The sequence below is a fragment of the Dioscorea cayenensis genome, chromosome 11, assembly GCF_009730915.1.
Source record: "Dioscorea cayenensis subsp. rotundata cultivar TDr96_F1 chromosome 11, TDr96_F1_v2_PseudoChromosome.rev07_lg8_w22 25.fasta, whole genome shotgun sequence".
In the NCBI taxonomy this organism is placed as follows: Eukaryota; Viridiplantae; Streptophyta; class Magnoliopsida; order Dioscoreales; family Dioscoreaceae; genus Dioscorea; species Dioscorea cayenensis.
Window position 1 is genome coordinate 20,587,862 of NC_052481.1, and position 21,136 is coordinate 20,608,997.

The window sequence follows — 21,136 nt, forward strand, 5'->3', positions numbered from 1 at the left end:
GTTGCTTTAAATTAATTTCCTTACAAATTCTAGCGGAATTTGGCTTGGGAATGCTTCGAGCTGTGGTTATCAACTTTAAGGATTTTACCAAAGTGAGTGGCAATTGTTTCAAGTGTTTCTCCATTCCAGAGCTCAATTGGGGGATGATAAAGTTGAATCCAAATGGCTATGGTTGAGAGTTGTTTGAAAGTAGGATTGAATTCTTCACGCAAAGGTGCGAGCTGAAGAATTTTACCCGCAATTGTCCAGGGTCCTTCATAGAGGAACAACTTTTACATCTCTATCGATCGCATTGTATGAAGTAGAATCCATTGGGGTGTCGTTCATGGTGAAACCACCAAATCCTTTCCAAGCATCTGCCACGGCGAATTTGGCTCGATCCGATGGTAGAGCTTTGCCAAGAAAATTGGTGTACATTGAAGCATGCATGTTATCATAGGCTTGAGTTCATGAGTCCATATCAATGTTGAAGACGCCTTGAACATAGTTCTTAGCATTCTCGAAGTGTTTTTTGAACAACAAAGGAGAAGAGTAAACCCGAGTTATCCTTGAGTTCCCTTCTTGGGAGCTTTTGGTGAGGGAAAACTAGGAGTCATTCTTTTCACCGAAGCCGCAACAGCGGAGAAAGGCAACAATGTTGAGCAAGCTATGGTTTAACAATGGAAAAAAAATCAAAGGTCAAACTATGGGAGTGCTTTCATGGCTTTTGCTTCCAACTCGCCTTGTTATCATGTTGCCGCTTCTATAGAACAAAGTATTTTATTAGATTTTAGATTTGTATTAGTTGACTGTTTTAAATGGTTGGGCTATGATAATTCAAATGAATGCCAATGTACCAAAAATCTCAAGGTTATTGGTGTGGCCCTACTTGAACTATATAAGCCCATTACACTTTTACTTTTTATCTGATGTGGGACTTTTATCTTGCTCCATCACTCCAAGATCCCCCCTCAAGTTCAACTGGTTACATGTTCAATTCCAACTTGCCATTATTTTGTTTTGGACTTGCACTTCAAGCTTTTTAACCTTTTTAGGCCCTTTTCTTTTGCCAAGGTTTGTGCTCCTTTTAAATTGGCTCGAGTCTCATAGGTCCCTTCTTTTTTTTTTATTAGCATGAGGGAGGTTTTTTTTTACTAGTCATTGGATCTTTTTCTTTGGCTTTTAAGCTTAATGGGCTCTGATACCATGTTAGATTTTAGATTTGTTTTAGTAGGTCATATTAAATGGTTGGGCTAGGATAAATCAAATAAAGGTTAATGAAGCAAAAACCTTAATGTTATTTGTGTGATCCCAATTGAACTTTATAAGCCTATTACACTTTCAGTTTTTATCCGATGTGGGACTATTATCTCGCTCCATCATTCCAACATATTCAATATAGCTTGGATGCATTACCCTATTTGGAACAACTTGATGTGTAAGTATCTCCTCTATTTTGCGCTCATGCATGGTGGTGCTGACAGTTGGAGCTTAGTTGGATTTCCTCTTTCTTGGGTTATTGACTTAATGATAAATTTAAGTAGACTTATGGGAAACAATGTTTCTCTAAGTGGGAGGGCAAGATAAAATGATCAGCTAATTTCTTTACTTGCTTCTTGATTTGAAAAATGCCATTTATACCATCTAACAATTATGCAACTTTGCAAATCACTGAGTTTAGTAAGGAAGCAGTTCTACCATCACCAACCCCTTTTTCTTAAACTTAAAGTGCCTTCTCTTTGCATCGGCTTCATCTTCTTTACGGCCTTTTCTAGGTAGGTGTGCGCTTTGTTTGTTTGTTTGTTTGTGCCAGTCTTTGGTAAATTTGTCGGTGCCATGCTAGGATCCTTTTACTTGATAGCAAGAGTGTGCAAAGTTAATGGCTACTGTCTTGTAGCAATCTCAAACGGGTTGGCCTTCATCGATTCACATTTGTGTAAGTTGCAAGATAATTGGGCAGTGTCTAGCAACTTGGCCTAATCACCACGGTTGATACTTAGATTAATAAGGCATTTATCTTCTTAGTCGTTGGTTTGGAGATGAAGGCTTATGTTGAAATTGAGCTTGGTCCATCATCTTGAACAACAATAATTACAACCTCTTGATAAAGTGAGCATCTCTGTCTCTTACTATTGCCTTTAGTATCCCCATATACTTTAGATGCTTAAAGAATAATTGTGTTGCATCCTTGGTTATGAACTTTGTTGGTGCAGGAATGAACACCCTGTACTTGTTGAACTAATCTACTACAATCACGATATTGCCTTATTTTTTGAACTTTGGGGGCATGTGATGAAGTTCATGGAGATGTTCTCCTAAGGCTTTTATAGAATAGGTAAGGGTTCTAATAACTTTTCTAGGTTGGGTTGTTCCACTTTGTATTGCGTACAGAAGACAAGTCTCCACAAATTACTTGATATCTTCACGCATTTAAGGCCAATAATATGCTTGCTCCATCAGTGCTCATGTGTGTCACAATCTTGTATGTCCCACCCATTTTGAGTCACGGCACTCCTTAAGGATTTCTTTCCTTATGCTTTCCTATTTGGGAACATAGGCCCGTTTTTGCTTGGAATTGGGCAAGCCATCGCTTATCCAAAACCGGTGAGTTTTCCCACTACTTGCGGTGTTCACCAAACTCTTCGCTTGTGGGTCGTGTTGAAGTCGTTCCATAGTGTGATTTGCTAATCGGAAATTTAGGCAAGTGATGGAGGTAACTTGCCTTTTCAAGTTGAGCACATCTACGACTAAGTTTGCTTTGCTCGGCTTGTTCTCCGTCAAAGTTGAACTTGGCCATAAAAAAAATTGTAATCTCGCCTGCTTAGGTGTTAGCTTTTTGGGGGATGAAGAAGTAGCTTGTTACTATATTGTCAGTTTTCACTATAAACTTGGCCTTCAACAAATAATGCCTCGAAGTTTGGAGGCAATGGACCACCATGGTCATCTTTTTCTTTTTGATGGTGTATCTTTCCACTGTTTCATTAAGCTTCCTGCTCGCAATGGGATGCGTTTCTTACATTGATATTCCAGCAATGGCAAAGTCAAAGTCATTGGTGTGCACCTTGTTAGAATTAGATGATTTCATTATCAATCAGAACAAGATTACATGAATATGTACATACATAGGTATATAAGTATGGCAGATATACAAAAATGGATAGACATCTGTATACATAGCTGTATTGCTTAACATAGGTATACAAATATGGCAGATATACAAAGATGGATATACAGCTGTATACACAGCTGTATTGCTTAACACTCAAACTCACGGGGGATCAGTCACTGAGAGTTTGGACAATAGAAAATTATGTTGCACTCATGTTTAAGACTTGGTGAACAAATCAGCAAGCTAGCGCTCGAAAGGAACAAATTGAGGAGTTATGATGTCTTTGTTGTACTAGTCACGCAAAAAGAAAACATGAACACCAATATGCTTGGAGAGTGAATGCTTTATGGGATTCAAAGTGATCTGAATAGCACTAGTGTTGTCACAATGAAGGGGAGTTGTAGCATGAGAGGTAACACCAAGATCTTGTAAGAGCCAACGCAACCTAACAATTTCCTCAGCAGTAGTGGGCATGGCGCGGAGCACAGCCTCAGTGCTGGACCGAGAAACACCTGTTTGCTTCTTGGACATCCAGGCAATGAGAGAAGAACCCAAGAACAAACATAACCTAGTAACAGAACGACGATTAGACGAATCACTAGCCCAAGTAGCATCAGAGTATGCACAAAGTTGCAGAGAACTGTGATGGGAGAAAAGGAGACCTCGAGACGGAGTCATCTGGAGATAGCACAAAAACAGCAACAAATGAGCATAGTGAACAAAAGTAGGTGCTCAACATGCACAGCATAAGAAATGTTTGGTCGGGTGATGGTAAGATAGACCAAACTCCCAACTAAGTGACGATAGTGTGTCGGATCGGACAAGAGAGTATCCTTATCAGGACGCAACAAAAGATAAAGCTCCATAGGAGTGGTCGTGATGCGAAGCCAGAGAAAGCGGCTCGAGCCAGAATATCATAAGTGTAACGCTGCTGGGAAGCTGAAAACCATCAGAAGTAGAGGGTGACCTTAATGCCCAAAAAATAACTCAAACGATCAAGATCAGTCATCTAAAAGTGCTGCTGAAGGTGATGCTTGACGAGACTCTACATGAGCAGGGGCATCACCAGTGATGATCATGTCATCCACATAGAGCAACAAAAGAGTTCGGCTACGGAGGAGGAGTACACAAACAAAGCTGGATCATGTAGACTAGGCTGAAAACCAACGGCAACCATAGCGGAACTGAAACGTGCAATACAAGCCCGAGGAGCTTGTTTGAGACTAGAAGAAAAGCAACGGCAGACAAGGCTAGAAGGAGAGGAGAGGCCAGGGGAGGAAGCATGTACACTTCTTGCTGAAGGTTCCCATGAAGAAAAGCATTCTTTACGTCAAGCTGAAAGAGAGACTATCGGCGAACAGCAGCAACAACAATAAGAGCTCGAATGGTAGTCATGTGAGCCACTGGAGAAAAAGTCTCATCATAATTGCGGCGCTATTCCTGTTGAAAACCACGAGTCACAAAACAAGCCTTTTACCGTTCTATGGAACCACAAGCCATAAGACGAGCCTTGCATGTAATAGGAACCGCACCAGGAGGAAGGGGAACCAAATCCCATGTGGAAGTGCGCTCGAGAGCCTCCAACTCAGCGGACATAGCAGCCTGCCAATCAAGTATCTGAATAGCCTCACAGTAAGAAGCCGTCTCTGGATGGCCATTGGAAGGAGGGAGTGGTAGATCAAGTAGCTGAGAAGCAAAGTTGAGGCGGTCGAGGTGATGGCGATCTCGAAGGGGATAGCGACGTGCAGGAGGACCATCCATAGGACACTCGCTAGAGGAAGCCTGAGATGTCGGGGGTGAATGCTTAGGAGGAGGGTGAGAGCGATGAACATAGTGACAGGGAAGAGCTTGGATAGAAACTTGGACAGGAAGATCAACAGACAACGGAGATGCCCGTGGAGGACAGGGTGGGCGAGACACAGGCAAAGGTGGGGAAGGGAGAGATGATGTGGATAGCACAGGAGTTGGTATAGGAGGTGGTGGTGACACGGTAAGAAACTGGACATCAGCCGATGTAGCGGAGTGAGTAGAAAAAGTAGAAGGAACAAAGAAAAGACGATCCTTGACAAATGTAACATCACGCGAGATACGAATGCGACGTGCGACAGGATTGTAATGCCGGTAGCCCTTGTGCTCAGGACTATAACCAAAGACACAAGGAACAGACTGAGCAGAGAGTTTAGTCCTCTCACGAGGCAAAAGGACATAACACAGGCAACCAAACACACGTAGGTGAGTATATCGTGGAGGGCTAGAGAAAAGACAATCCCCGGGCTGCGACCCTGAAGAAAAGAGGAGGGTTGAAGGTTGATAAGATAAACAGCAGTAGAGACAGCCTTAGCCCAGAAGTGGGGTGGAACATGGGAGGTAATAAGAAGAGTACGAGTAGTCTCAATGATATAACGATGTTTTCTTTCCGCAGTACCATTTTGAGCATGAGCACCGAGGACATGAGAGCTGAGGAGATGCCATAGGAGGCAAGAAGATCACGAAATTTGTGAGAAAGATACTCCCCTCCTGAATCAGAACAAGTACGAAATGGAAACAGAGAACTGGGTGCGTACCATAGTAGGGAAAGCAGGAACTCAGAACAAGAATACATAAATTAGATCCAAGTGTAACTAGAGAATCATCAATAAAAATAACATAATAACGATGCCTGCCTTTGGAGACAAAAGTTACTGGGACCCCAAACATCATAATGAACTAACTCAAAAGAAGAGACAGACCGAGACACACTCGAACGATACGGAAGTTGTAGCTGTTTGCCAAGCTTGCAACCCGAACAAGAATGAGAATGATCAATTGAAACACGACCTAGTACACCTTGGTGGATAAGAGAAGACAGACGAGAGCCACTAGGATGTCCAGGTCTGGTAGAAGCTAACCTAGGGAAAACTATAGACAGAGGCAGCCGAGAACGAAGAGTATGACGGAACACGAAGGTGATCGAGCACATACACTCCACTATGGCGATGGCCAGCTCCAATGAGGTTCCCTGTAAGACGATCCTGCACATGACACCCAAACTTATCAAAAACAATAAGGTAACCAAGTGAGGCGAGCTGGTGGCAGAGATAAGATTCAAAGATAGTTGGGGTACATAAGCAACATCGGGAAGGTGGAAGTGAGTGGTATGTAAAAGGCCACGACTGGTGACGGGAAGGGTGGTGCCATTAACAATTATGACACGAAGGTCGGAGGAAATAGGCTGAAAGGAGTGAAGGTGAGTAGTATCATAGGTCATATGAAAAAAAACTCTAGATTCAAGCAACCAAAAGGATAGAGAGATACCTGTAGGGGCGGAGGTGACCAATGGATGAGAGGAGGTGTTCGAGTTATCCTGAGGGAGGACGGGGGCCGAGGATGGAGAAACTTGACTTCGGGAAAGCTGCTGGACAAGCTGCTGAAGTTGCTCGGCAGACAGGCCCAATTGGAGAAGCAGAATGTGAGACTGGGGTGACGTGTTGCTGTGTTGCCTGCTGAGCCCACTGGAGCTTGCGACACTCAACACGAACGTGACCCGGAGCATGACAGTAGTGACACGAATAGACCGTCGTTGTGGCGTACTAGATCCCGGTCTCGGAGGTTGTAAAATAGGACGGACGGGAGCACCAAGACCTGGTGACGACAGCAACGGAGTGTACCGGAGGCGACAACGGAGCAAAAGTCGGCAATGGAATCTGCTGAGGAACAGCAAGTATAGAGTGGGGTGTAGCAGGTGGTGGAACTATATCTTTAGACCGAAGACAAGTCTCCTCAGTAAGCACATAAACCAAAGTTTCACTTGCAGATGGAGGGACTTGCAGATGGAGGGGTAACCCGGTGGAGAAGCTGAGCACGAACTGCCTCAAACTCGAGCCGAAGACGCATGAGAAACTCATAGATGCGGAGATGGGCATGGTCTTGAGCAATGGCGAGACACTGGGCACATGTCGGAGGAGATGGGGCCATCTCTTCATACTGACGCCATAAATCATTGAGTCTTTGCGAAAAAGTCCTGGACAGAGCTCTCACGCTCGTAGGTGGCAGTGAGTGTCTGTAGCAAGGAGTAGCGCAACGCTTTACCAGAAGGAAGATAAAGTGTGCGCAAGTAATCCCAGATCTTCTTGGCTGTAGGAAAATCACATACTGCCAAAAGAATAAGAAGTTCGCACGACTGACAAATGATAGCAATCGTGCTAGAATCATCCTCAGTCCACTTGGCCAAGTCTTGGGATGGGGAGGAAGACACACTGGTAACAGTAGACTGAGAGAAGCCTCAGAAGACTGCAATAGAAAAAACCGGAGTCGGTCGTGTACTATCAACATGACCCCAAAGATTAAGGCCTCGGAGGAGCACACGAAAGTAGAGGACCATGCCTTATAATCTTTGCCATTAAGCATCACATATGACTTTTGAAGGTAGGAGGCCTGGGAAGAGGCCATGAAAGACAACACCAAAGAAAAAGGAAAGCACCAGCCCAATGAAGAGGTGATCGGGTGCCGGGGAAGCACCGGCGAGGGTCACCGGGCAAAGGAGAGATGATCGCGGACCGACGCTGGCGCGCGTTTGAGAGAAGACATGGAAGAGATCAGGTGCGCGGGGAAGACTTGGGCGTGCCAAGGAATGCGGTGAGGCGGATACGGCCGGCGGCATTGGAAAAAATTAAAGTTTGCCTCTTGATACCATGTTAGAATTAGATGATCTCATTATCAATCAGAACAAGATTACCTGAATATGTATATACGCAGGTATACAAGTATGGCAGATATACAAAGATGGATAGACAGCTGTATACACAGCTGTATTGCCTAACACAGGTATACAAATATGGTAGATATACAAAGATGGATAGACAGCTGTGTACACAGCTGTATTGCCTAACACTTCCATGCTTTGCTGCTATCCAGAAAAGGTAATGTGGGCTCTTCCATAATTGCTTGCTTTAATGTCTTAAATGTCCTTTGGTAATTCGCATTCCATTGCCACGTAATAGTCCACAAAACAAAGGAAATTTCATAGCTTGGACATCCGCCATGTGTTTCAATCTTGAATGGCTTAATCTTGGCTGTGCCCATCCTTAGCATACCATTTCCTACTACATGCCCTAAAAATGTTACATTTAGTTTCACAAATTTGCACTTCTCCTTCTTGATGTAAAGCTCATCTTCCCTTAGAACTTGAAAACTTTGTGTATTTGTTAGGTGTGCTCGTCCAAGGTTTTACTATCGACTACTATATCATCCAAATACATCACAACAAACTTATCTATAAAGGGATATGAGACTTAGTTCACGAGGTTGTAAAATATTGCGGGGGCATTAGTGAGATTGAAAGATATGATAAGGAATTTAAAGAATCCATAATTGGTCACGCATGTTGTCTTTAGCACATCCTCTTCTGCAATTTGGAATTGATAGTTTCCCGATCTCAAGCCAAGCTTGGTAAACCACCTGACATCCACTAGCTTATCAAACAAGGACCCAATATGGAAAATCAAATACTTGGTGGTGATCTTGATTTTGTTAGGCACTCAATAGTCGACGCACATCCTCAATGGTCCTTTTTTTATTTGGGAAAAGCATGAGAGCGCTAATGGTACCTTAAAAGGTTGGATGTAGTTGGTGTCAAGAGCTTATTTAATTGCCTTCTCAATTCTTCAAACTTTGGAGGTGTCATGCGATAAAGTTCCGCTGGGCGGTCACCCGCAGAGCGCGGGAAGGCCTTGTTCTAACTTAATCTTGTTATGCACCTTTTTGGGGTGGAAGTTTTCTTGGCAACTTCGGTGGCAAGATTGATGCAATCTCACAAGGCATTCATATTAGTTTTTTTTCGATTTTTTCTCTTAGTACAATGAGATATGTGTGGCAAGCCTTCTAAAGACGCTTGTGGAGTTATATAGCTAGAGTTGCCTGGCTTGAAAGCTCGTCTTCTTCGCCATATGTACCATACTCGGACTTCTTTCCTTTACGATACACATTGTGTTGATGAAAGGAATCAGCATGGCTTTTGATTCTGTCGATAAAGTCTATCCTGGGCATGATTTGTAGTCATTTATTAGGGGACAGCGGCAAGTCGATTCGACACATCCATTTTCAGAGACATACTTCCTCACCTTGAGCTACTGCAAAGATAGGCTGTGGTTTGGAATTCACAGCTTTGAGCCGTCCTTATTTTATTTTATTTTTTTTGTCAAGGGATGTCCAATCTCATAGCTTTCTTCACCTCTAGGAAGTTGTTGGAGATGTTGGTGTTGATCAAGGACTTTGTTACTTGGCTTCTTTGGTGTTGATGAAGGACTTTGTTTCTTGGCTTCTTAACATGGCCCCCCATGAACAAGCGTCCTTTTCGTTTGGCATCTATAGCTTGGCCTTGATGGCATCAAGGATTTGCAATGATCCAATCTTTTTTGTTCCATGTTGTTCATTTGCTTGTTCTTTTTCCTCCGCCAAGGCAGTGAATTTGCTCTTCATTAGGCACTCTCTTGCCAAGTGCAGTCCCTCACAAAAGAAACATTTGACTGGTGGTTGATCTCTGTCCTTGGTTTATTAGCCACCTTGTGGTGTTCCTCGTTCTTCTTAGACCTACACTCTTTTCTTAGACCTTGTGGTCTTCTCCCCCACTTTTTTCCTTGCCGCCTATATTTAAAGGATTTGGGTTTCTCTGGCCTTTTGAATTCGGTAATGGAAACAGCGGTGATGAGATCTTGTTTCTCATCGAATTCGGTGGTGGCCAGTTGGTACACAAAGCTATCTCTGGTGTGATATGGATCATTTAAGATTCTATGGAGAGCGGGAATAATAGCATGCCAAGTTTAATCTCCAGAACTTAGAAAAATTCATAACAAGCTCATCTTATTCGGCCTACTTACACATTCCAAAACTGAAATTTCCTAACTGTCCTTAATGCCTAAATGCATGATCATAATTTTTAGACGGGTTTAACCATGTCAAATAATAATGAAGACCTGCGTTCTGCATCACATGTGCATAATAATGTAGTTTTAATTTTCAAGTTAGCTTGTTGTTGATAATTTTTGCATTTTCCCTATTTTTCATTCTAATTTGTCTGAAAATATTAGGAACATTCATATACATGTTGTATTGGAGAGTTAAATTACAATGATAATGCCTACATGGATCAACAATGGTCATGCTTGTTACTTTATTGCAAATAACCATCTAATGCTATTGTATGCCCCGTTTGTTTGTCATCATACTCTCTATTGTTGTGCAAATCTTCCACATATTTGAAAAGAGTGAAGATTTTTAGTTTTTGATTCATGAAAGTGTTAACTAATCTGAGTTGTTCTCGGTTCAGATGTTATTGTTCATAGATTGCTAGCAGCAGCTCTTGGAATATCCGCGCTGCCACCAGTTTTTCAAGATGGTCCCCAACTTACGGGCATTGCAGATAGTAAGATACCAATTACTTTCTCATGTGAGATAAGCATCTTATTTTTCTTAACCTAATGTTAATAATTGTTGACCGGTCCGCTTCTAGATTTGAACTATCGTCACCGAAATGCCCAGATGGCTAGCCGAGCCTCAGTTGAACTCCACACACTAATCTTTTTTAGGAAACGGTAATCATATTCTTAGAGGATGTGAAATCATTTTTTTTTCTACATTATTTTGATTCAACATATTGTAACTTACTGGTCCATTGCAGGCCAACTGACACAGAAGCAAGGATAGTGAAGATTCGGTCAAATGGGTTCATAGTCTTTGTTCCCAAGTATGCTTTCTTGTCAGCTCGCTTCTATATATTGTAAAATCTTTTTATTTACTAGTTAATTAGATATCTCAAAATGAGAGACATCCTTTCAAACTTCATCATGATTTTTGGCACTTTGTAAGCATTCTAGTTATTTCTAACTTGTTTGGGGCAATCCTAACCACTGCCTTCACCAGTATTATGATGAATAATACTTATTAGAGAATTAACAACTGATTTAACATCCGTTTATCTTCACTATTATCATTATTTGTTGAAGACTTCTCTGGCATTTACTCTTTGATTGCAACCACTTACTCCTGAAAATCTTAAGACTTTTAAGTGAAGAAAGTTTGAAGCCTTAGATCTTTTCTGGCAATGTGTTTATCCATGCCATTAACTATTACGTGATGGTTCTTTTGTCAGTTGTGGAAATTGTGAATAACCAAAGAGGATAACTTTTTCCTTTGTGGTTTTTCGTCAACAGGTTCGGTATTGAAGGGCCGGTATATCTAACACGAAGAGGGGAGAACGGTGGTGAATGGATGGTCGATGATGTTAATCAGAGAGTGACAAAGCCAGGCACCAACATCACATACGCTGTGCTCCAAACTGTCAGAATTCATATGGAGGTGGTTGAACCTCAACCTAACCGGCCTAAGCTTGAACTCACTCTGTTGTAACAATAATCTATCTTTCCATTTTTCCTGATGTGTAGAGAAAAGACTGATCTTTTCTTCTCACCCTTTACGGGATTTTATTCCTCTAGGAAATTTTGTACTTGCTATGCAAATATATTCATTTCCACTGTTATTGTTATAAGATTTTGGCTATGAAGCAACAAAAATTGTGATATTGAAGGTACAGAAAAATGAAGCTATTTGTGAATATAGTTAGTACATTCTGATTCTCTATGACAGGATCCACATGAAGATCATCGACCAGACAGTCAGCGCAAGAGCAGCCACTAGGTAACTCCATAGCAACACCACTGAACACTCATCTTGGCCAGAGTGAAGTAGTTGTGCCATTGTACCTGCATTCCACTCAATCATATGTTAAATATTTTCATATCATCTTGGAAAATGTTGATGTTCTTTTAGATTGCGGATTTTTACTTACTGATATTCATGGCAGGGGGCATAGTGAACTGTATCATCAGGACAAAATGGTACAGTGGATCCTCTGGCAAATAACCAAGCTCATTGGCGAGTTTTACTACACCGATACCGATGACCGGGAGAACCATGTAGCGAACACAGATGACTGCGATGATCATCAGTGGCTTCAAGGTAGATTTTCGCAACCCTGTTCAAGTTGCATATTAGCCGAAAGTTTGAGCATTTACTTATGTAGTTTTTATGACGCTTTACCTTTAGATAGATTTCCTCCTAGAATGAGAGTAATGCAGGGTATTGTCCCATTTCTGTATCAAAGATCAAGTGAGAAACAAGAACAATGATTAGCATATTAGAAGAAGAATTGATGCTTACCCTAGTAGTTTAATGGAGTCTTGAACAACCCTAAGAGGTGCCTCTTCTCCAACCACCAGAGACCTTAGCCAAGGCACTGTCCCAAAGATAAACCCTAGTATCTGATGAACAAATAGTTAATTAATTAGGAATAGGCATGTATATGCAAATGTAAATCAGAAACCATACTGCAGAGAAAGTAGGAGGAGCTAATAGTTCTTCAGCAATCTGGTCCAATATTTCTTTGAATCTCTCCAATATATTCATGGTGCTGCGCCTCAGACCAAATGTGGACAACAATGGCACTCCCTGCATTACAAACCCTCTTTGTTGTATTAATTGAAATAAGGTGGTTTCAGATTGAGTCTAAAAGAACAACATACAAGTTCACTTTCTGTTGACTCTTCTATTGGTCTTGTTGAGGTAAGAACTGCAGCCTCATCAATGTTATCCGCGTTATCTCCGCCATTGTTGTCTGTTTGAAGCTTCAGTTGCAATCGGCGTGCTTTCTTCATAATGCCATAAGTGTAAGTCCACATATACAAACCACCAAGCTGAAAAGATTCATAATACTAGGAATCAGAGCTTCATTCTCAAGCCTGAAACTGCTGTTTTGTTAGCCTACCGCCATTGAGAACGATACATAAGAGAGTCCATTGGCGCTGCAGACCGATTGGTCCCCAAATGGACTTCCGGCCTCGCTGCAGATAGCCGGGATTATTATCAAGAGAAGATTGCCGAGGTTTCCTGCTTTAGAAGAGCAAATGTATCAGAAAAGAAACATAGAGATGTTTTGCTGAAGATGATCTCGGTTAATTACCAGCAGAACAAGCCGCAATTACTAGTCCTTGAAGATGAGTTTCTATCTTCAGTAACCGCACAACTATCTGTCCTAGCATCGAGCCGATTAAGAATATAAGCCCTACATTAACGGGCATAAACCACCTTACAAACAAAAGGTTGGTGAGCTTAAAACGTTGTCAAACTGTTAAATTTCACTTGGAGAACTCATGAAACTCACCAGGAGATGATGTCTCTGAGTGTTACAGTCTGCGAAAGGCTTGCAAACATTAGAGTTGGTGTGAAGACGGTGTACACTACCTGTTTTATTGAAAGATTGTTGTTATCTGGAAACTTTGGAGGATATGTTTACATGATACTGTTTTAAGATGTGTACCTTGTTTATGTCTTCTCGGGCACTCGACGTGAGTATGTTGCTATATCCGCTTGCGAGGTAGGCACCGAGAAGGCCTATGAGCAGGACCTGTGCAATCGGCATTGATGCGAGGAGGAAGAGGGATAAGAACCCCATGGTGTTTTAAATTGCCTTGCTGTTGTTATTGTAATCTTGTGGAGTTGTGAAGCGCCTGGTGAGATGATGTATAATTCCTTTTGTGTTTGGATTGATAAAAAATGATGGAAAACAAAGGAGAGAAATTTCCTTTTGTTTGATGTTTTTTTTCTTCTTTACAGAAAGAGAGAGAGAGAGAATGGAAGGGAGGGTTTATAGGAGGATTGTGAGCTTTAATTGGAATTAAATGGTGATTAGGCTGAATTTGGAATGTTACAATGTTTGATTTTGGTTTCCTTAATGGCTTTGGCTTGTCATACCAGTCATTATCATATCCCATTTTCTATGGAAATATTATTACTTCTTTATATTCAAAGCACATGTTTTATATTACAATACATAACTAGAAACAAATAATGATAATAATAATAACAATGGATTTTTTTAATATTTACCTCTATGATAACCAAATTTGAAAGATAGAATGCAAAAATGTGAAATTTATGAGGATATATACGGAGATGGAAACTTTATAAAGGATTATTATTATTATTATTATTATTATTATTATTATTATACAAAATATAAACTATTCACATGTCAAGACATACACAGGTGTTGACTTAATCTCTTAATACACATGCTTCATCCTGCGTGATCTGGATTCTTAATTCATTTCATTCTGCGTGAGTTTTTTTGGGAAAGAGAAGCGGGGTGAACCCACTGAGACGCAGGGGACGTCACTGGCCTCGACTGGAACAGTGGGGACGGGGCCAGCTCACGTGGCACGGAACCACCCGTACACAACCACTATTCACAACTCCCAGAAATGTGCCCTCAGCCGAGAATCGAACTCTCACCACTCGGTGAGAGCTCTATCGGCGACCCGTATACCAAAGAAACGAATTTGAATTCATTCTGCGTGAGTTGAATTCAAATTCGTTTCTTTAGTAGAATACGAATACTTTACTCAGTGTAAATAGACTAGGAGGTTGTTTAATTGAAAATTCTCAATCCACATGAAATGCATTTCAATTCAAAAACACAAAGAAAGATTCAATAGTAGCAAAAACTGACAAACATCACCAAGCAAAATGAATCAAAAAGTTAGACGACAATTTATATCAAGAGGATTAAACTTTTAATGCCTGATATCCAAGGTGTCATGATAAGCATGTTCCATCAAAAAGACTAGCATCAACAAGATTCCTATACATCTGACATTTATTCAGCGCATACAAAAGAAAACAGAGCCGTAACAACATCCCAAACTATGGCACGATTGAAAATTCATGCTTTTATCATACTCATGTTGCAGCTTCAATTTCATCAGCTGCCACAGCTGTTCCATTTGGAGCTTCATCTGCTCGAAGCTGGGCCGAAACATCATCAATGGCCGAATTCAATTGCTCTATTTTTTCTGCAAGGATCTTCCTTGTTCTCTGTCGCAGAGGTTTATGGGACACCAAAACAATGCATGGATCAGAAGTCGTGGTTAAACCAGGCAATAATGAAAAGAATAAAATCCGGGGAATAAGAAAAGAAAGCCAGTTTGCTTATCCACAGCAGAAAACAAGTAATAATTTGAATGTAACATAGTAATTCTGATGCTGAGAGAAACATACAGAATTAGTAAGTAAAAGCATAAAAATATAATGAAACCCTGAGATACTTGCAAGTAGAGAATGGATAATTATGGTTGGTACAAAAATTAAAATTGATTAGTATAAACTCAAACAAGACGGTTAGGAATCAGGATTGTGCATCAATGAAAACTTTAAGATTCAAATTAAGATTCTAAAATCATGCAAACACAGGACAGTCTTCCCACAAAAGGTCAACACCTGCTCACACAGTTGCATGCAATTAAACCAAGGAACTTTGTGGCTATAAAACTTGTTTTTGTTGTTGCCTCCCAAAATCTCTTTTAGACATGTAAAAACTGAAAAGTCAGCTTTCACTTGAGCTCCATTTCATAGCTTTTGCCACAAGCCCCTCCATAGAAAGCATTTTTCAATATCTCTTCTAACAAAGATTCCACCAAATAGCAACTAGCATATAAATGGTCCCAAACAAGCACAATCCCAATAAAGAATGCACAGAATTACAGATTGCAAACAAAAGTATAGAAAATTCACAAAATAATCCAATAAGTTGAACAATAAAATTCTAAATTCTAAATGCTATATACCTCAAGCGCCTTTTCCTCATCATAGATAAATTTTGGCAACTTCCTCATCAAATCTTTTCTATCAGCTCCAGCAAGTGCCTTGCTAATCTGAAATGAACAGCATAATAATCTAAGATATACACCGAATGTCGAACAAATGCAGATCAAATCATTCATTAAAAGACATATCACCCCATGCTTTGCAATGATTAATAGCCTGAAACAACCCTCTTATCATTTAAAAATCTATAGGAAAGAGAAATACAGGGAGGAGCAAAGTAATTACCTGAGGAGCATATATGCAACCAAGTGCCCCAACTATTAATCCTCCTAACACAAAGCCACTAACGAAGATACTAGCGCTTCCTGATCGCCCTGAATCCCCACTGTGATTACAGAACAGAAAATAACAACACAAGCAACAACAAGATGGTACAAGCAATAGTCATCTTTGTCAAGAATAGCGTAAATGGTGTTTTATATGAAAATACATATACATTCCCTGAATGTTACATTTCCATGTTACGAGATCAACCAAATTTGGTTTCAATATAGAAAAAAGAAAAGAAAAAAAAACAGAGAGAATAACTCCCTCTTAAAGCTTACTATTTAGTAAATATTCAAAATTTGCTTCTGTTGCCCAAAACATAAGCTGATAGTATTTCATTGTCTAAATCTACTTCAAAATGAATGCAAACTTTTCTTAAGTAAATTGCAACCATATAATGATTAAGACTAAAACATGATGTTCATACCCACACCAAAAAAAAAAAGAAAAGGGAATCTTTGCTTGACATTTGATGGTATTCTCAAATCCCCAAACAAAACATGCGCTCATACCATACAAATTATTCTTCCAGTAATGTAGTACACAAACAACCCTTCCGAAAGTTTGAACATTTCATATCATCCATTTCAACTTATTTCATGCCATTCAATCAATGCCAACCTAATTCAACAAGATAATGCTCAAAACCCAAACTTTAATGGTTCTCATACCCAACAGCAGCTCGAACAACAACTTGGCTCTGACATCTCCTCGATCGAATCGGCCTCACAGCCAAACTCCCGCGCCTACAAACAACAAACGATTTCTCCGTGGAATCCAAGAACCGACCTTGCAAACCAAAACACTAATCAAAACAAAATTCCAGCCAGGTTTACAGCCATAGATTAACATCAAATACCAACACGGAGTCAGAGCAAAGGTATAGGGAGTTACCAGAGAGGGAAGGGAGGCGGAGATCGGTGGGGGCGAGGAGGGAGGAGCTCGCGAAAGCCGCCATGGTGCTTCGATTCGATCTCTTCCTCTTCTTCTTCCTCTTCCTCGTGGTCACTTTGGGAAACCAAAATAGCTTCTCAGATGTCTTCGATCTTATCGATGACCCTACAAATGATTTTTTTTTTTTCAATTATATATATGATTTTTTTAAAAAAATTTATTTTTCTCTATATATATATATTATACTTGATTTAAAAAAATTGATAAACCACTAGTTTTCACCGCAACAAAAAGTAGATAACAATAACAAAACATTCCACTGGCAATGAAAACTGATAATGTCACACCCACCCTTCTAATCGGCAGAATGCAGCACCCATCGCTTAAAAATTCCCTTTTTAACTCGAAACCCGACACCCTCGCTTTTAAAACAAAATCGGACCTACAAATCACAATTTACAACTTCACACCAAATACAGTGTTCAAATACGTAAATACAATAAATACAATATCTCAAATTTATGGGTACAACCGCTACAAGATCACCACACCAATAACAAGAAAGAAAGAAAGAGGGACCCACCGCAATCCTCGGACTCAACCCCCGACTAGCGCTATACTCAATCGTGTAATATAGGGTCCCTCGCCTCCCGCACTACAAAGACATTCGGGATTGCTCAGTAGTGGCTTAATAATTTTCAAATATTTAAATACAAAGATATATAAAGTATATAAATACCAACCGCTCAAATAATTTTTCCAACTTTTTCCAAAAATACCGTAATTCTAGCAAAATACAATCTTTAAAGAACTCTTGAAACATAAATTCAACATAGATCAACATCAATTTGATTTTCTCGAAAAACACAAATTTCGTGAGAGACCCGCCTCATCACAATTCAAAAAAATAACATAAATCTCAAATTCAAAAATACAAAGAATACCCAACACTCACCCAAAGATAACATGGTCTAGAAAAACTCTCTAAACCCTCGCCGTGGTCACGGCTAGGTTCGGAGCCGCCAAGGAACTCATGTCCCCTAATCGCTGACCCATCTGGCTCACCGGGCCGCTGACCCCGGCCATCCCGATGAATATCCGAGTCAGGCTCTACACTCCCACCCGAACCGGCCCTCGTAGTAATCAATACCCTGAGTCCACCACGCCACCTCTAAAGGTCGGGCCCGTGGGGACCCACTATCGCAGAGTCGGGCCTTAGCCCGTCACCATCAAAACCATCAAGTAAATACATGAATAATACCATCCGTGATAAATCATAACACATGATCCTTTTTCCGTGACAAGTATTCACATCACTGAAATAAACATTATTTTTCCACAAAGCCAACGCCAAACGATAATAATGCATAATACCAAGAAAGCCCAGATTCACGATACCATTCCTATACCAGAATGAAAACCAATTCTATTAACAATGCCGATAAAACATCTTTAATATGCTCACATGGTTTCGTAAATCACTCCAAATCAAAGCATATATACCCATCAAAAAAATAAATACATGAACCGGATAATTAAATCACATATACATGTATTTTTTTACTATTCACAAATCACGTATAATTATACAAAAACGAATGTATCAATACGTGTTATCACGAACATCAATGGCAAACAAATATACGTATATTTCAACTATATATGAAATCAAATATGATAAAATGAAATACTTAAACATTTATTTCCAAAAATATTAGCCATTAAACAATTATTTCAAAAATAATAATAATTAATCAATTATTTAAAAATAATAGCCACTACCAACTCACCTCGGTGTCCTTGGGTTCCTTCCCTAGGCCCGAACTCTCTCCCTAAGCCCTCGAACAACACCCTAATGTAATAATATAACAAAAATAAATACTACATTTAAACTCAAAAATAAAAATACAAAAAAATAATAATAGACTTCTATTGGCCCACTCACTCCAATCGGTTAAAAATCCGACCTTGCATAATCCAACCGGCTTTCAATTGTATTTAAACAAACTCGCTTTAGGCTAAACACCGCTCGAATCAATCGAACCAATCTTAATCGTGACCGAACCAAACTTAATTTTACTCGAACCAGCCTTGAACCAACTCAATTCTTACACAAAAATCCATTGAACCAACTTGGTTCAGTCCAAAAATCCTTAACCCAAATCAATTGAACCAAACCCAAACCATCTCAACTCGATTTGATCAAACCCAACTCAACAAAAACCAATTCAACTCAACCAATTTCAATTTGGTTAAACCCAACCAGCTCAATCTAACCATCATCATTAACACCTTAATCATCATCATCATCAATTTAATTAACTAAACCAAACCCTAATCTCGTGCCATAGTTGATGCTACAAGAATCCCAGAAACATCTCCACCAATCCAAGCAATTTCATCACCAATACAAGGTTTTTAACACAAAAAAATAATTTCACAACAACACTCTCATCAACTCCATCATAATTTCCTCAAAAACAAATTCATTATTTCCTCCAAAAATCACCCAAAATACATACATCTAAACATACACAAACATTAAACAAAAAAACAACACCAAAGAAGACCCTTACCAAGCAAGTAGCCACTCCGTGAACTCCCTCCTACGATCTCCAAATCTTTTCTCCTTAAAAAACCTCTAATTTCTCCCATTTCTTCATTTTTCTCGGTCATCAGAGAGTATGAAGGGAGAAGAAGATGAACCATCAAAAATCTAGAGTTTTTCTCCAACTTAAGTTTTCAACTGAAATTCAATTTTTAGTCTCTCAAAAACATAATTTCTTACACAACAGTCCCTGAAAAACTCCCAAATGATCCTTGAATTATGAAATAGTATTCTCAAAAGGTCCTTTCAAATTATCCAGTGGTCCCTCGATTATAAAACAACATTTTAAAAAGATCCCTTCCATCCTACCTTTCAGTCCTCGGTTTCCATAAACATTTTCATGTCCATCCTTTTCATTTATTCTTTAACCCAAAAATCTTTTAAAAAAACTTTTTACACTTAGGTCCTTATTCTTTTCACTTGGGGTTTCTCAACAAGATTAATCAGAGAAAAAAATCTTACTACCACTATAGTAATACCCTCGAGTATATTTTCTATCAGCTTATCCATGTGTTCGTGGTATTACAATCCTTCCCCCTTAAAAAAAAATTTCGTCCTCGAAATTTATTAGCATTTATCCATCTGATATCACTGAATTTCACTTATTTGTTCCAAGACCTTGTTTCTCTTTGCTACAAACTCGCTTCAATAGTAAATAATCACACTGCAATTCACTATATATCAGTCAATAAAGAGCATGCCAAACACCCTTTCTTTGGCATCTTTAAGTTAAATCATTTTTGGATAAAAACCAACATATATCTCAACACATGATCCCGATCACAAGACACTACTCAGCTCTTTTGTCTCAAATATCAAAACCTACTATCATCCCCTCAATCCCAATACGCAACTTAGGTTTTTAACCCGATTAGAGACTCTAAATACTTCTATCGGGCCCTTAACTTTATGTCTAATCACTACTAACCTCCAAGTCTAGACACGACTTCTAAACTTAGGCTCGGATCACAACCCGTGATCTTTACCAAACCGGATATCTCAACCCTACGACTCGATACCAAAAGATGTCACACCCACCCCTTCTCATCGAGGTAAATGTGGCACCCATCGCTTAAAAATTCCCTTTTAACTCGAAACCCGACACTCCCGCTTTTAAACAAAAATCGCACTCTACAAATCACAATTTACAACTTCACACCAAATACGAGTTCAAATACGTAAATACAATAAATACAATACTTTCAAATTATGCGGTACAACCGCTACAAGATCACCACACCAATAACAAGAAAGAAAGAAAGAGGGACCCACCGCAATCCTCGACTCAACCCCCGACTAGCGCTATACTCAATCGTGTAATATAGGGTCCTCGCCTCCCGCACTACAAAGACATTCAAATTGGCTCAGTAGTGGCTTAATAATTTCAAATATTTAAATACGAGATATATAAAGTATATAAATACCAACCGCTCAAATAATTTTCCAACTTTTCCAAAAATACCGTAATTCTAGCAAAAATACAATCTTTTAAAGAACTCTTGAAACATAAATTCAACATAGATCAACATCAATTTGATTTTTCTCGAAAAACACAAATTTCGTGAGAGACCCGCCTCATCACAATT

The 21,136-nt window shown here is 39.8% G+C and overlaps 3 protein-coding genes across 4 annotated transcripts in view; 1 reads left to right on the forward strand and 2 right to left on the reverse strand.

Moving 5' to 3' along the window:
• LOC120271939 (exosome complex exonuclease RRP44 homolog A) overlaps positions 1–11,642 on the forward strand; it is a 28,370-nt gene extending 16,728 nt beyond the window's left edge. The window contains exons 21-24 of one of the 2 annotated variants that reach the window (XM_039278624.1): positions 10,392–10,487; positions 10,575–10,656; positions 10,743–10,808; positions 11,275–11,642. In XM_039278624.1, the coding sequence (XP_039134558.1) occupies positions 10,392–10,487; positions 10,575–10,656; positions 10,743–10,808; positions 11,275–11,470 (440 nt within the window). In that variant the 3' untranslated portion in view covers positions 11,471–11,642. Of the gene's footprint in view, positions 1–10,391; positions 10,488–10,574; positions 10,657–10,742; positions 10,809–11,274 lie in introns of those variants that run through there. The other variant, XR_005540082.1, reaches the window with a different exon arrangement.
• Positions 11,643–11,657: 15 nt separating this feature from the next.
• On the reverse strand, positions 11,658–13,802 carry LOC120271738 (protein PIN-LIKES 7-like). Its single transcript, XM_039278413.1, has 9 exons — positions 13,437–13,802; positions 13,281–13,360; positions 13,080–13,204; positions 12,885–13,006; positions 12,601–12,813; positions 12,281–12,393; positions 12,161–12,213; positions 11,910–12,095; positions 11,658–11,823 (listed from the first exon to the last, which is right to left on the reverse strand). The coding sequence occupies exons 1-9, from the start codon at positions 13,569–13,571 to the stop codon at positions 11,699–11,701; spliced, it is 1,152 nt and encodes a 383-aa protein (XP_039134347.1). The 5' UTR covers positions 13,572–13,802; the 3' UTR covers positions 11,658–11,698.
• An 843-nt stretch (positions 13,803–14,645) lies between these two features.
• Positions 14,646–17,103, reverse strand: LOC120271812. The gene is made up of 5 exons (XM_039278482.1): positions 16,943–17,103; positions 16,720–16,837; positions 16,007–16,106; positions 15,742–15,828; positions 14,646–14,992 (listed from the first exon to the last, which is right to left on the reverse strand). Exons 1-5 carry the CDS (start codon positions 17,004–17,006, stop codon positions 14,858–14,860), a joined length of 504 nt encoding a protein of 167 aa, XP_039134416.1. The 5' UTR covers positions 17,007–17,103; the 3' UTR covers positions 14,646–14,857.
• Positions 17,104–21,136: the final 4,033 nt, after the last annotated feature.